At 35.3% G+C, this 15,640-nt stretch overlaps 1 protein-coding gene across 8 annotated transcripts in view; it reads right to left on the minus strand.

Moving 5' to 3' along the window:
* Positions 1–604: 604 nt before the first annotated feature.
* The window catches only part of APLF (aprataxin and PNKP like factor), a 118,924-nt gene continuing 103,888 nt past the window's right edge, over positions 605–15,640 (minus strand). The window contains exons 9-12 of one of the 8 annotated variants that reach the window (XM_082426047.1): positions 9,827–9,873; positions 6,641–6,682; positions 4,779–4,866; positions 992–1,122 (exon numbers count right to left, since the gene is read on the minus strand). In XM_082426047.1, the coding sequence (XP_082282173.1) occupies positions 4,823–4,866; positions 6,641–6,682; positions 9,827–9,873 (133 nt within the window). In that variant the 3' untranslated portion in view covers positions 992–1,122; positions 4,779–4,822. The other 7 variants (XM_082426051.1, XM_082426050.1, XM_082426046.1 and 4 more) reach the window with 7 other exon arrangements.

A 15,640-nucleotide genomic window follows, 5' to 3' on the forward strand; every position in this document is an offset into this window, starting at 1 on the left:
ATACACTACATAAAATTGGAGAAGGAGTTTCTTCTTGAAATAAAAGGCCAGCATCTTGAATGCGGGCAGACAACTTGCTACTTTCATCTGAGGATAAAAGAACTAATATCCTTTGAGAAAATTATGGTTAAAAATAATTTCTTTATTCTTAATGTAAGGACAGCACATTGAGAGCTAAAATAATCAGGCAGGACTTCAGTTTGAAAAAGAAATGGTCAAATTCTTTGAGTTTTCCTAAATACTTTTAAACTCAGACATACAGTAAATTACAGAGTTGGGACACAAAATAACATCCCCAACATGGTGGACATTTCTCTTCAACAGTCTAGTTGAATCTATTTGCAGTATCCATTTGGTACTGATTTCCCTGTTTCAAAGAATAAAAGTGGTAAATGAAATTGCAAAGCTCACATCTAGGGTTCTAGAAAAAATAACAGCCATTATATGATGGCTGTTATTTTTTAAAGCCTGGTTCTGCTTGAAGAATTACTTTAATAGGAATGAAAGAAGCATGCTTTCCCACCAATTATGTAATCTGCCTGGTTATACTGGCATAAGTATTCTATATAAAGACAGAATCTTTGGAAAAAAGAAGAGACCAATGTTTTGTGCAACCTATGGCTTTTACTTTTATTATAAACAAACAAAGTACATGAAAAATATCAATTATTTCTTTTTAACTCTCTGTTTGCTTATTTCCAGATGCTTTAAATAGGATAGAAAAAGCAAAGCAACAAAACAAATTCCATCCACTACACTGAAGGCTGACATTTTAGTGTTTCACTTGTAAAGAGTCAATAGTAAAGTCATAACTATAAAAAGAAGGAAAACAATTATCACTTAAGTGCTTCCTTAGTTCCTGAATTATTTTTCCACAAAGAAATGGTAAATATGAGCCATATATTACTGCAGAGAAGAGTTACTTTTTTCTTTTCATAAACTTTTTTGCTTCTTTCAAAAGCCCTTCCATATCTTCCTTTTCTAGGTCTTCCTTTCCTGGTTCCCAGTCGGAATCTTCATCTGTTGGCTCATATTCTTCTTCCTCATCATCTATAATGCTGTCATTCAGGTTGTACTCACTGGGTTGCCCAACACTGTCATCTTCATCTGAAATGTTTCTCACTGAAAAACAGTTTAGTACATAACACATCAATTGCCACTCAACCTGGAATTAGAAATATCTAACTGTAAAATATCCTTTTCTGCCAAGAAGAATTAATTTTACTTAATACAAAGCTAACTACTACAAATTTCTAGAAAGGGGGCTAAAGCTCTCATTTGTTATAATTCTAACTTTTTTTGAAACATTTGCTTAATTCTAACTTTTCCTACCATGAGGCTCCCAAGACTAAAATGTCCTCTGAGATTCATCATAATGGTTCCTTAATAATATCATAATCATATTCATGCTACCCTACCTTCCACTGTGGTAGAATGTATTTTTGTCCCAGTAATCCACTGTCGCTCCCTGTGATGTGATTCTATTTACCCACCCCCACTGACATCAGACTTGGCCAAAGAAAAGTGAGTGGAAATAACAGCTTCCATGGAGAAGCTTTAAGGGCCTTTCTGTGGTTCTGCTATTGCCATTTCCCCTCTGCTAGGAGAACAGTGTGTCCCAGATAGAGGCTGATCCTTCAGCCTGGATTCAGGATGAGAACACACATGAGACAGAGCCACAGCCAACATGCAGCTACATGCATGTAACATGAAGGAGAAATACACCTATTTATCGTTGTAAGCCACTGAAATTTGAGGACTGTTTGTTATCGCTGCAAACCTAGCACAATCTGATTGACACACCAGGGTTGTGACCAAATGAGGAAATATAAGCTTACATACCTTGGAAAATTTAGCTCATGCTTCAATAAGATTAGGATTACTATGGTAACAGCCATTAGAATTTACAGATTTCTAAATAACATTATAATAGAATTACAATTCTAGAATTCTTCTGTCTCAAAACTCATTTCTTCCCTCATCCCCCTCTGTTTTATTTTCTTTCCACAGTGAGCAACAGAGTTGGTTTAAAATAAGGCAGTGAGAGACTCTAGGATGATGTGGAGCATTTAAGAAACAGGTAGGAAGAGTCTATCTGGAAATCTTCTGAATGGCAGAGGACAATCCCTGTGATGAAGAGCAAATGTATGGGTTAAAAATGTTTGTACTTTTGTATATGCTTTAGCTAACTTCTTCCTAAAACGTTCATATGTAATAGATATAACTTAAATGAAAGTTAAGAAATTTGATGGGGAAAAAATCTGATGGGAGAATGATGACAAAGGAAGTAATTTATCTGTCTTCTTAACTTCCATAGCCCAGACAATTATATTTTTCTTAATAATCACTACTCATTCCAAGAGGATTTGAGATAGCTTATAACAGTAATAATGAGACAATAAAAATACAAATAAAAGTAGAAACTAAGAACAAAGAAAGCAGAATATATGTCAACCTCAATTTTTAACATAATTCATATAAATTGAGCATCAAATTTCTCCCCGAGTTTCTTGGTAGCCAAGGCTAAAAACGCTACATAATAATTTGCACAATTCTCATTAGCATAAGAAGCACACCAGTTCCTTAAGGGAAGTCTGGCATTATATTTATTTTTGTACACTTCTTATCTCCTGTAAGCATCCTGAGGGCATGTTTTATGTCTAACTAATCTCGACTCCCCATATAACTTTTATGATAGAATACAATTGAAAAACATTTAGAGGGTAGTTTGCAGATGGGGAAGGGAGTGAGGAGGGAAGAACAGCAGTATTTCTATTCTTGTCCATTTTACTCTTGGAAGTATCTCGTATATATAACTAATGACATCTCAATAAAGAGTTTCCTTTCAAATTCTGAAATTATCTTAGTAGATTTATAAGAAAAATATATATGAAGCTGAAACAACTTCAGGTTCTCCTACTTTATTGGCTGTTCCTTCTCCATTTCCTTTGCTGGATCTTCCTCATCTTTCCAACCACTAACTTTTGGAGTGCCCAAATTTCAGGTTGGGTCTCTTCTCTAACGTACTCCTTAGATGATTCCACCTAGTTATATATCCTAAATTCCCAAATTTATTACACCTTAAGCTCTGACCACTGCCTAAAGTCCAGACTCATTTATCTCACTGACTATGTATTATCTCTACTTGGTGACTAACAGAAATCTGAAACTCAACATTTCCAGAACAAAACTCCTGAGGTATTTCACCCAAATCTGGACATTCTCTTATCAATCCTGAATGTATAACTCCTCCAACTTTCTAACCTTCCAGCTGCTTTGGCAAGAAATCTTGGAGTTACCCATGAATATCCTCTGTAATATTTAATATGTCAAAAGATCCTATTGGTTGTACTGTCAAAATACATCCACCACTTCTCACATCACTCCAATACCCTGGTCCCTATACCACCATTTTCTTCCTGGTCTAATCCAATATCCTCCTAACTGGGTTCCCTACTTCCACTCTTATCTGTTCTCCACAAAGAAGCCAGAAAACCTTCCAATAGCTTTTTATCTCACTCTAAATAAGATCTGAAGTCCTCATTTGTAGCTCTTGGCCTCCAAGACCCTACAAAACTGGCTCACTTCTAGCTTTTCTGATCTCATCTACCATTCTTCACTTACACTTTGTTCCAATCCTACCCTCTCTTCGTTGCTCCTTGAATAGTCCAAGCAGGATCACCTCCAGGGCTTTTGAAGCACCATTCCCATTGCCTGGCATACTCTTCCCTCAGAGAATCACCTGCTTGCTCTCTCCTTCAGCCCTCTGCTCTGATGTCAAATTAAGAGAGTCCTTCTTTTACTGTTCTATCTGAAATGGGACCTGCCCCCCACCCTCATGCACACCCTTGCCATTCTGTCCTCTTACAAAGCTTTATTTTTCTTCTTAGCAATTATCACTACATGACATCATATAATTGTTAACATGCGCACTGTCCATTTTCGTGAAATACTACAAAAGCAAGGCTTTGTCTCTATTGTATCCTCAGCTCCTACAACAGTGCCTAACACGTATAAGGCACTTTATATAAATATATTTGTTAAATATATGAATGAACAAATGAACCATTTGCGAATCAACTGCTGAACACCTTTAGTTTACAGAAACCCTTCTTATTTCAACCTACACTTTTAATCACGAGCCTGCCTGTCAACACAATGTATTACATTAAAGACTTTTATTTAAATCCTACTAATTGAAGGAGCTTTAAGCCCCAGTGAACGCTGGAAATCTTTAGCAACTTACTGGGTAGGCTCATTTGTTCAAGCGATAAGGATGTATTAATCAGAAGACTTACACTTGTTTCATCAAAAATTTGTTTTTCTCTATCAAATCATCATTACACTTGATGTTTACGTAAACATCACATTAATGTTCTTTTAACAGGAGGTTCAGAATCTGAAAAAACCATAGGTAACAGAACTCAATGTAGCTGGTAGTCAAATTCCAGAACGGGTACTTTGTGCTTTAAGTGAAAGCACCTGAAGAGCCAAAGTCATGATAAGGGCAAGTCAGTCAGTGCCAGAACTCAGCTCTGTGTCCTTTGTTAGTGGTCCCAGGTCGACATTTCAGGATTTTGAATGCTGACATCTTTGTGGAATCAATTAAGTGGGCCCTCCTGTAGCAAATTCTGTAGTAGTGACTTTAAATATTCCACAATACAAATGCCATCCGATGGGAGGGGTTTTTTTTTTTTAAGTGCTGAAGGTATTTTTAGAGAAATAAGTTTCTGCCTTTCAGTGTAACTGGGCCATAGAGATAACGAAACTTTACTTACTTGGAAAATGCTCTGAATCAGCGCACCTGTTGATCTGAATTATTTCATGACTTCCTGAATCGTGGGAATAATCTGAGGAGGCATGGTTCTGAAATAAATATGACTAGCACCTAACCTAGGAATAAAATGTCTGTCTTTACCATAATAATTAATAAGTTTTTATGCAAAGGGAATTCAGAGAAAGCAAGAGAAAACACCCGTGCAAGTATTTTCTGAGCAAGCTGAAGCATGGTATCTGAATATCTGGATTTAAAGTGATGAAGCCAGTAAAGTTCATATAAACCCTCCTGTTTGCTACACACAAATTTCAAAAAAGCCTCTCAGACAAGGAAGCTTGTTGGTTAGAAAATCAGACAACTCAGTCATGGGAGTGACATCATAGAAGATCCCAAGCCAAGACCCCAAAACTGTACACAGAACACCACGGTTAGTGAAAAGCTTATTGAAGTACAAAAATAACAGGAGAGGGAGTAGTAGCTGTTTAATATTTTTAATCAATAGCAAAAAATAATTTTTGTAGTTCTATTTTTTGTAGTTGTGACTTCCAATAGATTTCCACAGAATTAAATAGTGTAATACTGTTTTTAAAAAAAGAAGAGCCTACATTTAGCATTTTCTTACATTGCAGCTACCTTATTTGAAATATAATTGTTGAGCATGTCTAAGAAATCAGAAGTGAGCTTGTTTCTTCCAAATCAAGGTAAGCTTGGAAGGAATAATTTTTCCTCTATCTTCACATAAGTCACTTTTAAGTTTCTAGCTGCTAGTTTTTGCTGTTTTTATGTGGTGTTCCATTCCCCTCACCCAACAAGAAGTCTCTTCAAAAAATAGCATGGTTTAAGAAAAAGAGATAGACTAGGAGGATAGAAGTATAAAGATCTGCGTCATGAAGCCCATGACAATGAACAAGGCATTTAATGGAATTTATCTTTTTATCTGTGAATCAAAGGATGTTGATTAAATGACCTCAAAGATCCTTTCCAACTCCAAAGTTCTAATTTTAAGGACAAAGCAGGAATTTTCATTTTCTCTACATGAATATGAAATGTAGAGACAGGCTGACAGCTTGACTACTTGAAAGCAGCACAAGAGAAATAAGCTGTCACTTTTTTAAAAAAACTGATGGGTAACACTGTTCTACCATAATAATGAAAAATAACAACCTCTAGAAAAAGTAACAAACTCTTTAACATATTTGAAACAACATGCTATTAACTATTTGGTATTAGGATATGGTAATTTCTGACTTTTCTATTTATGCAGAGGAATTTATAATAACAGAATGACAATTCTGAAGTTTGTATCCAATATTTCCTGTACAATTTAAAATTTCACCATCGAAGTCTTATCCCAAGAACCAAGTCTGCAGAGCTACTGAAGAGTATACTGTGTCACATGCATGCTGGAGAAAAAAATCTTTCCAAATTGCTGATTTTCTCCAAATAGTTTTCTGGTAATAGGCAATAATAAGACAGATGTCTCATTACAGCTTAACATCAATAATTCTTCAGGTTTTATTTTCCTTTCTTTTCCAGTATATCTTAGGACAAGTTAGGATATTAATTTTCATTTAAGTGAAAAAATACTTTAGCCCAGTATCTCTAAAGATGAAAGCTTACTACACACTACAAGAATAAACATTTTTAAATGCCTCATTTTACTACTAAAGACTAAGCTACTAGTTGGGTATTCATATTTTAACTTCGGGAAAGCAGTTTGTGCAGGTCTGATCCACTTTATTATACATTAAGTTTATTTCTTTTTTAAAACACCATTGCATTAGCCTTTTTCATGTTCCAAAATCTCTCAGGTTTCCGCACAGTAAGCAGCAGTTTACAGAATCTCATTTAAGTTTCACCAACCTTCCTTAATAGCTTTCTTTCTAGATCTTTTAATTTCTACTTCTGAAAAGAAAAAAGTCTACATAAGCACATGTGTGCATACAATTGCAGAACTAGAGAAATATGAAAATAGCTATCAGTAGGACATTCTAAATTTTGAGCCATGAATGGTACTGATCACCTAGAATCATGACTATCACATAATAATCAAAGCCAGAAAGAATGACTCCAATAATCAGGTAATAAAATGCTGATGATAATTTCTTTCAAATGCTGTCAACAAGTAAGGTAGCTAAGAAAGTTTAAAATAAAATTTTCCTGGCATTGATTACTCTTGTATTCAATATGTTGTGCTAAAACTGCAGCACTGTGAAAAAGTGTGGAAAGTTAGTGAAATTTTAAACCAATTAGATATACAAGAAGCTTAACAGATGATAGCAGTCAAACCTACAAAAATCGGAATACACTGCATGAACTGTTACATGTGTGGACGAACTTTACAAACTGAAGTGTTTTAGCAGTGCTACAAATCAGAAATTAAATAATAAGAATTTCATGTAGTTATTTTGTATTATAAAATTCTATAGTATTTGGTATATAGTATATGGGTCTATATTAACTTTTATTGTTTTATTATGTATTTATGATACCCCCACCTCAAATTTAACATGTGTTAAAAAAAAATCCCACAAACTACCTAGTTCTTCCTCCTGATCTCTATTATCATCTCCAGTCTCCTGATCATTTATACTTTAATTTTCAGTCATTCCTATTTCCTTTACCTCATCCCACCCCCCACACCACAACCAATCAGTTGGCAAATCCTATTGACTCTTCCTTCAAAATCTCACTTGTATCCAATCCTATCTTCCTACTCTCATGGTAGCCTAGTTCTGGTCCTTTATTCAACTACCTAACTAATCTCCAGAAGGCTTCCCCTACTCTAATTCAGACTGCTCATCACCAGGGGTAGAATACTGGCTCACCATTATTTGTCAGTGCACATACCTCTTTGGTCTAGCTTTCAAGAGCTTCTATAATCTGACCTCAATACATCCCTTTAGTATCATTCACAGTAACTTCAGAGACTCTCCCTGTCAGTTAAACTGATCCACCTTCTAACTCCAAACACAACTTTCCATTTTCTACTCAATGTCCTTGACTGATCTATTATTCACTTTGTCTGGGATGTCCTATACCCACCCACGCAAAGCTAAGAAACAAAGATAATTGAAATCCTACCATCTTAAAGACCAACTTAAAATTCTCTTATCAAGTCTACCCTGATAAACCCTGGCAAAAAGTGCTCCATCCCTTTCCTCCAAGATTTTAGAGCATCTCACCCCAAGCATGTAGAGCCAGAGCTGGTTCTCATGTATCTCTGTAACTTTGCTCACTTGGAAGACACATAATAAATGAATAAATGAGTGAATGAGTAAATGAACTGTTACATAAATCAGATTAAGATCTTGGGTAATGTTAAACTTTAAGATTTGGGAAATAAGAAAAACAAGTATGTTAGAATTTTATTTTAGATATCTCTAAATTAAGAAATATGAGACCTCAACATTTAATATTTTAAATACCCCAGATACCTTAATTTATAGGTTTTTAGAGTAGGAAGAGATATTCTGACTATATTACCACATAACAACTCTTGAAAGTATATTAAATGTATAAGGCTAAACTGTTACATTAAAATATCATACTTAAAAAAAAAACTGTCTTTCCAACAAAATAAACAGTTGTTCTTAAGAAAAGTTAATTGTTCTAAAAATATGTTCTTCATTCAGAAGACACTTCAATGATAATTCAAAGAGATTTTTCAAAGAAAATTCAGATACTTTTAACTATGCCATATGATGAATATTGACGGTTTTAGGAAAATGGTTCCTAGTTCTGTAAAGATATACAAATGTGTCAAATGCTCTTTCATGGGGCAGTGTTGAAATTTGTCAATAAAATAGAGTTTTAATCAAATATTATTACATTATTGTTCAAAGGAAAGTTAATTTAACAACCATAAATGCTATAGCTTTAGATACAGCCCCAATAAAGAAAAGTATAACATATAAACTCTGTACCATATTAGCTCAGATAAAGTGATTAAATCTGTATCTGGAGTATTAAAGCACTGAAGTGTGTTTCAATAAGAAAGAGCAAATAGAATTCCCTTGTGGTGAAATTAATTATTTTCATCACTTGGTTACAAGTTGGCTGTGTTTATACACATACAAAGGCAAGTGAGCATAGCCTGGATAGTACATTTTATTCTCTCACTCTGTGGGCAGAAATACTGGATGCTGAATTGGCCTCTGCATTATATAAATGACACAAAGAAGCCAGAATTTGTTAAAGGGAAAAAATATTAGAGTTCAGAAGCAGGGGAAACAGAAGGTAAAACAGACTGATGTAAACAGGACGGACGGTCATTCGATAGTTGCATCTCTGGTGTCTATCTCCCCTTCTTCTTCCCCAAAACTAGTTTCTACTGGGGATCCCTGTGGTTCTGAAGAAAGGGACTCTGCCTTGGTTCCAAGGGTGGAACAAACTAATCAGTGGTCACAGTGATTAATTCAAGAATAAGAATGTAACCTAAGCCAGTTTAAAAAAAGTTAATTTTATGATTTTTCCTAGGAATAGCGAGAGTCAAAGTTGTTCTCTCTCTCTCCTTACGTGTAAACATGGGGAGTTTACCATGTTAAATGGAGTTTAGCCAGTTGAATAAGGATGCATATAGTTCCTTGGTGGGGAGAGGAGCCAGTCTTAGGATAAAAATCACCCCTCTAAAGACAGGATGATGGAAGGAAATTGGGTTGTTGGTGACATTATTGACATTATTAATGAGCCAAAGCAACAGATCTTGTCTAATCTAGCCTGACTTCTGGACTTTTCAGTTATAGAAGCCAATATGATCTCTTTATCATTTAGGCCAGTTTGAGATTTTGTTTTAAGGTACCTGCAAACAAAAGAATCATAACAGATACCAAGGCAAATATATATTGTTGGACAATGATTGTAGAAAACATCTGCTATATAAAAACTCATCAGTTATTAAATCTAAGAAAATTATTAAAATCAGCAATTCAACAAATTCACAGAAGCAGAGATTTAAAAAATTCACAATAACTGGAAACTGTATCTAGGTTTAACAGGAGAATCCATTTGAAGGTTTCATTTGGAGTTTCCTGAAGTAAAATTACTTACCTGGAAATGCACTATGTCTATATTCTATCTTGTGCTGGGGATTCTTCCTTAAAAAAAAAAAAAAAGGGAAAAAAAAGAAAGAAAGCAAATATAAGGTCTAGTTTGACAATCACTGAAAAGGAATAGGACTATTTAAATTAAACTAGAGCACTCATTAACCTATGAATAAAATTAGCAGTAAACCTCTATAGAAAAGCATTTGCTTTGTTATTGTTGTTGCTGTTAACTATAGTCACCGTGCTGTACAAAGCATTTGCTTTTTAATTACAACATTTACTGAGTGCCTACTCCATGCCAGGCATACTTCTAGATGCAAAGACAGAGTGATGAACCAGATAAAGTGCTGCCCTCATGACTGACATTCTACAGAAAGGCAGTATGAGACAAATAAAATATAATACAATATACTGTATTTCTAAAATGTCAATGCCATATATCACATGTATAAAGATATGAGGTAAATTAGTAAAGTATATAACACAAAATATCAAATTGTGTGTGTGTGTGTGTGTGTGTGTGTAATATCTAAAAGGATACTTCTAAGGCTCTTCTAGAATCCAAAGACAAAAGCATGTAAGTCATGTCTCTCCAAAGAACACCAATTAACTGTTATGAGAAAACAAGAAAGTCAGTTTGCATCGAGAAATTTATAATAACATATCCCAAAGTCAAACAGAAACTACTGTTTGAATATCTACTTTTGATTATATATATTGATGATCGCTTCTATCATTTCATTAAACAAATGTTTGGGTACACTGTGTATACAACACATTCTCCACAAAGTACAAAACTACCCAGGCAGCAAAACCCCAAAGCAGCAACTGGTTGATCATGACCCACTTGGTGGGTACCTTTCTCCTAGGGGACTGACAAAGGAGAGCCGGGGAGCGCTGACGGTAGACATGTGCTGAGGTATACAGTTCATATGAAGCTGTTGTGAGGATTCAGGAGTAATACACAATTAAGTCCTCAGTTTAAGGGCATAGTAGGCAGTAAGTAATTAATGTTAGCCACTGATTCATTCATCAGTGGTCCAGGAAATAGGCATGGGCCACTTATTACATGCCAGACTCTGTGTCAGGTGTCAGCGACATTTCTTATTGCTAACATCTCTTCTTTTGGGGTAACTTTTCCTACAATATGAGCATTAAACACAGTACGAGAGTGTAACCACACAATTAACTGGGGTCATAACTCAATAGTTTTGAAAAGTGGGAAAAAGATTCCCCAAAAGATTGTGTGTTTGGGGTAATTAACCCAAATTTGACCTTTTGATGGAAAAGAAACTTCAAAGTTGAAAGAAATAAACTGGATAACTTAAACGTGATGAAGGGAGCTGCAAATGAACAAAGCTGCCATGATGCTTTGTGGGAAGATCTTTCCTTACTGAACATGCTGGCACAGGTCACTACTAACTTGTTTAATTCAGTCTTTATTAAAGTACAATTAATGTTGGACATCAGGGGAGGTAGAACAGAAAAATGGGGGACATTAATACCAAAGGTATTTTTCATCAATAATCTGGAAAAAATTGCTGATCCTTTGACATTGTTTTTGGTAACCTTTTTAAAATCTTTTTTTTTTTAATTGTGGTAAAATATACTAGAAACTTTTTATTTTGAAAAAATGTCAAACTACTGAAAAGTGGCAAGATTAGTACACAGAAATTCCATATATCTTCATCAAGATTCTTCAAGTGTTAACATTCTACACAGATGCCTCATTATTATTATTATCTATCTACAGTCATTTGAGATTTAAGGCTTTTTCTCCTTCCTTTTAATACATGTTTGCTTCAGGTACCAAGAAGTCCTAACCTTTTCCTGCTTTGCCCTTAACAGAGCAGGATTATTGAAAAGTTCAATATGGTCTTAATTGTTTGCTACTGGAGCCTCCTTCAAAAGCTGCTTTAGAAACTTTCAAGTAACTAAATGTCAGACTTTAAAAACAAGTATAGAAATGAAACCAAGTGAGTTAATGGAGACAAGTACAGTTTGTGTACCAAATACCAGTTAAAAGACTGTGGACATCCACTGTCAGGCTAGCAAGATTGAAAGGAAGAGTAACTTTTTTAAAAGGCCAAATGAAGACACAGTATCAGGATTGACATGTATATATTAATATGTATAAAATAGATAACTAATGAGAACCTGCTGTGTAGCACAGGGAACTCCACTGTACAGTAGAAACTAACACAACACTGTAAAACAACTATACCCCAATTAAAAAAAAAAAAAAAGAAAGAAACCATGGTGGGGATGGAGGTAATGGTTCAACCCAAAAGTTGCAGAAGGTGGTTCCCCATCATCTTGGTACACATCCACAGGTGCACTCACATATTCCATTTACATAATCTAACCTCACACACTACCTAGGAAAAGGCAAGCCATTTCAGAATAAACGAATAGGGAAAAAAGTTTACACTGGTATATTGCAAAAAGGAAGAGCAGAAATATGTGTTATGAAATTTTGTGCTCAGAAAATTTCAGCTCCATGTGCAGATTCCCATCTGCCTTAGAGGGGGAAAAGCTGTTTCTCTGAGGTTCTGCTAATAGCTTCCATCCTTTCCTAAGAGAACTTGCTATTTTCATTAAAAGGCAGATGTTAAGACTGCAATGTAGACCAGAAGAAACTAGCTGAGTTGGTACTTTTCCACATTTAACTTAGAGATCAAACTTCCAATTTAAAACAAAAGTATTAATTAATTAATATCAATAGAGATTCTGCTGGTTAATTCATTGAAAATGAAGAAAAAATATCCTCTGGGACAGGTTCAAAAGTTTCCTGTTTTGGGGTATTTTCAAAAATACTTTATTCTTTCTTGATGCTATAACTCACAGAATAGATAGACTTCAATAAGAAAATGAGCCAAAGCAGAAACAAAAATGTATCATCACATTTATGTGCAAAAGCACATACTCAAAAACAAATTTTAGGCGTGTTTTGTTTACATAGCAATTTAAATGTAAAGTAGTTAAGTATTCTGAATGTTAAATTATCCTCTCCTTCAAGGTCCCTCCACCTTTATTTGCAGCCCAATCCTTCATTTCTACTTTGGGAAAAAAGTTTTTAATTTTTTGCCATTTATAGGCACTTGCTCACAGCCTTTTTTTTTTTTTTTTTAACATCTTTATTGGAGTATAATTGCTTTACAATGGCATGTTAGTTTCTGCTTTATAACAAAGTGAATCAGTTATACATATACATATATCTCCGTATCTCTTCCCTCTTGCGTCTCCCTCCCTCCCACCCTCCCTATCCCACCCCTCTAGGTGGTCACAAAGCACCAAGCTGATCTCCCTGTGCTATGCGGCTGCTTCCCACTAGCTATCTATTTTACATTTGGTAGTGTATATATGTCCATGCCACTCTCTCACTTTGTCCCAGCTTACCCTTACCCCTCCCCGTGTCCTCAAGTCCATTCTCTAGTAGGTCTGCATCTTTATTCCCGTCTTGCCCCTAGGTTCTTCATGACCTTTTTTTTTTTTAGATTCCATATATATGTGTTAGCATACGGTATTTGTTTTTCTCTTTCTGACTTACTTCACTCTGCATGACAGACTCTAGGTCCATTCACCTCACTACAAATAACTCAATTTCATTTCTTTTTATGGCTGAGTAATATTCCATTGTATATATGTGCCACATCTTCTTTATCCATTCATCTGTTGATGGACACTTAGGTTGCTTCCATGACCTGGCTATTGTAAATAGAGCTGCAATGAACATTGTAGCACATGTCTCTTTTTGAATTATGGTTTTCTCAGGGTATATGCCCAGTAGTGGGACTGCTGGGTCGTATGGTAGTTCTGTTTTTAGTTTTTTAAGGAATCTCCATACTGCTCACAGCCTTTTTGCCAAGAATATTCTTCTAACTCTACACTGCTTGTCTAAGTACCTTGTGCAGGAAAACAACTCTGATAATTACTGGGAAATATCTCCAGAACATCTTGTCCATATCCACCATTTGGTATTTACCACATAATTTCTTATACCGTCATCTAAATTTTCAACACAAATGTTTGTGTGTGTGTGTGTGTGTGTGTGTGTGTGTGTGCGCACGCGTATTATCTCATCATCTGTCAAATGAGCTGCTGGAGGTCATGCGTTTTTCTTACATTTTTGAATATCTTTTATAGCACAAGAGTACCTTTTACAAGGTGGCATTCAACTATACTTTTCACAAATTATCTACCTACTACAATATAATCAACTCCTTTCCTTCAAAAAGAGTTTTTTTTTAATTGAGCTTTTACGTGAGTTTCCAAAATGATCAAATATTTTCTATTTTCCTATTTAAGAGGAAAAAAGACACTTGTTTTTGCTACCTATAGTATTATTTCTTAAGAAAATGATTGTTGAAAAAAACTTGAAAGAATCATTTGTGGGACTTCCTTGGTGGCGCAGTGGTTAAGAATCCACCTGCCAATGCAGGGGACACAGGTTTGATCCCTGGTCTGGGAAGATCCCACATGCTGCAGAGCAACTAGGTCCGTGTGCCATAACTACCGAGCCTGCGCTCTAGAGCCTGTGCTCCACAACAAGAGAAGCCACCGCAATGAGAAGCCTGCGCACAGCAACGAAGAGTAGTCCCCGCTCCCCGCAACTAGAGAAAGCCCGGGCACAGCAAAGAAGACTCAACGGAGACAGATAAATAAATAAATAAATAAATAAAATAAAAATGTCAATCTTTAAAAAAAAAAAATCATTTGCAATACAAACCAAAGTTTAAAATTCTCATTGGTTGGTACAAAACACGATTTCTAATAACTTCTAGACTGATGAGTTTTCCTACATTAATGTTAATTTTTTTTTTTTTTTTTTGGAAATTGTAATCCATGGATCGTGATGTTTTTAGAAGTCTATCCTTTGAAAGGCAGTTTTTCTGTTGGATATAAGCCAAGGAATGCCTATTCTCATTAGGCTGAAAAGAATGTCAATGTGCTGAAATTGCTCTGCATTCACACCTACAAAGTTAATAATCAAAGTACTCGGGAAGCTTTTTACACAAACCTAGGACTAAAGTATGTTAGAATTTCCTGCCATTAACAATTCATATTACTTCCGCAGGAAACAATGAAAATCCGACAACCATATTAAGCAGACTCCACTGCAATCAGGTTCCTGAGATACTGACTGCTCAGCATCATAGGACACTTAGCTCTAGTCAATCAATCACTCCGGTTAACAGGAACACAGAGTGTCCTTCACAGACGCTTAAGAGACAGATGCCACTGTGACTTGGACCAGTTCTCATCTGGCTTGTTAAACTTTAGATCACCAGCATTATGCTGTGGAAGGGGTTCAGGTTTCGAGATCAGAAGAACCGAGTCTGAATTCAAACTACACTGTTTACTGGTTATGTGATTCAGGGCAAGTCCTGTGACCAAGTCTCCACTTCCTCATCTGTAAAGCAGGGAAAATACTGCCTACCTCACACAGGGTTGTTTGAAGCATTAAATGAAGTGATGTGCATAAACATTTGTAGGCCATTAAGCATTTTACAGGTGTCAACTATTTTTATAGAAACAGAAATCAATTTTACTTTAAGATAGCCAACAATGTCTAAAAATTCTATGTGCCAGTAAAAGTAATTGCCAACTAATACTAGAAAGCTGAATTTTTCCTTCAATAATACATATAATTATTATTGTTGAATATTTCCCCAATTGCATTTCACATATTTATAGAATACTTTATAACATTTGCCCATGCATATCCTATTTTTAAAAATCAGTTATTAATAATAAAGCAGAAAGTCTTTTTCATATAACCCTGGGTTAAGGCTAAGTGGCAATACTGTACAGCTCT

This window comes from Balaenoptera physalus (assembly GCF_965194825.1).
Source record: "Balaenoptera physalus genome assembly, chromosome: 15".
Lineage (NCBI taxonomy): Eukaryota > Metazoa > Chordata > Mammalia > Artiodactyla > Balaenopteridae > Balaenoptera > Balaenoptera physalus.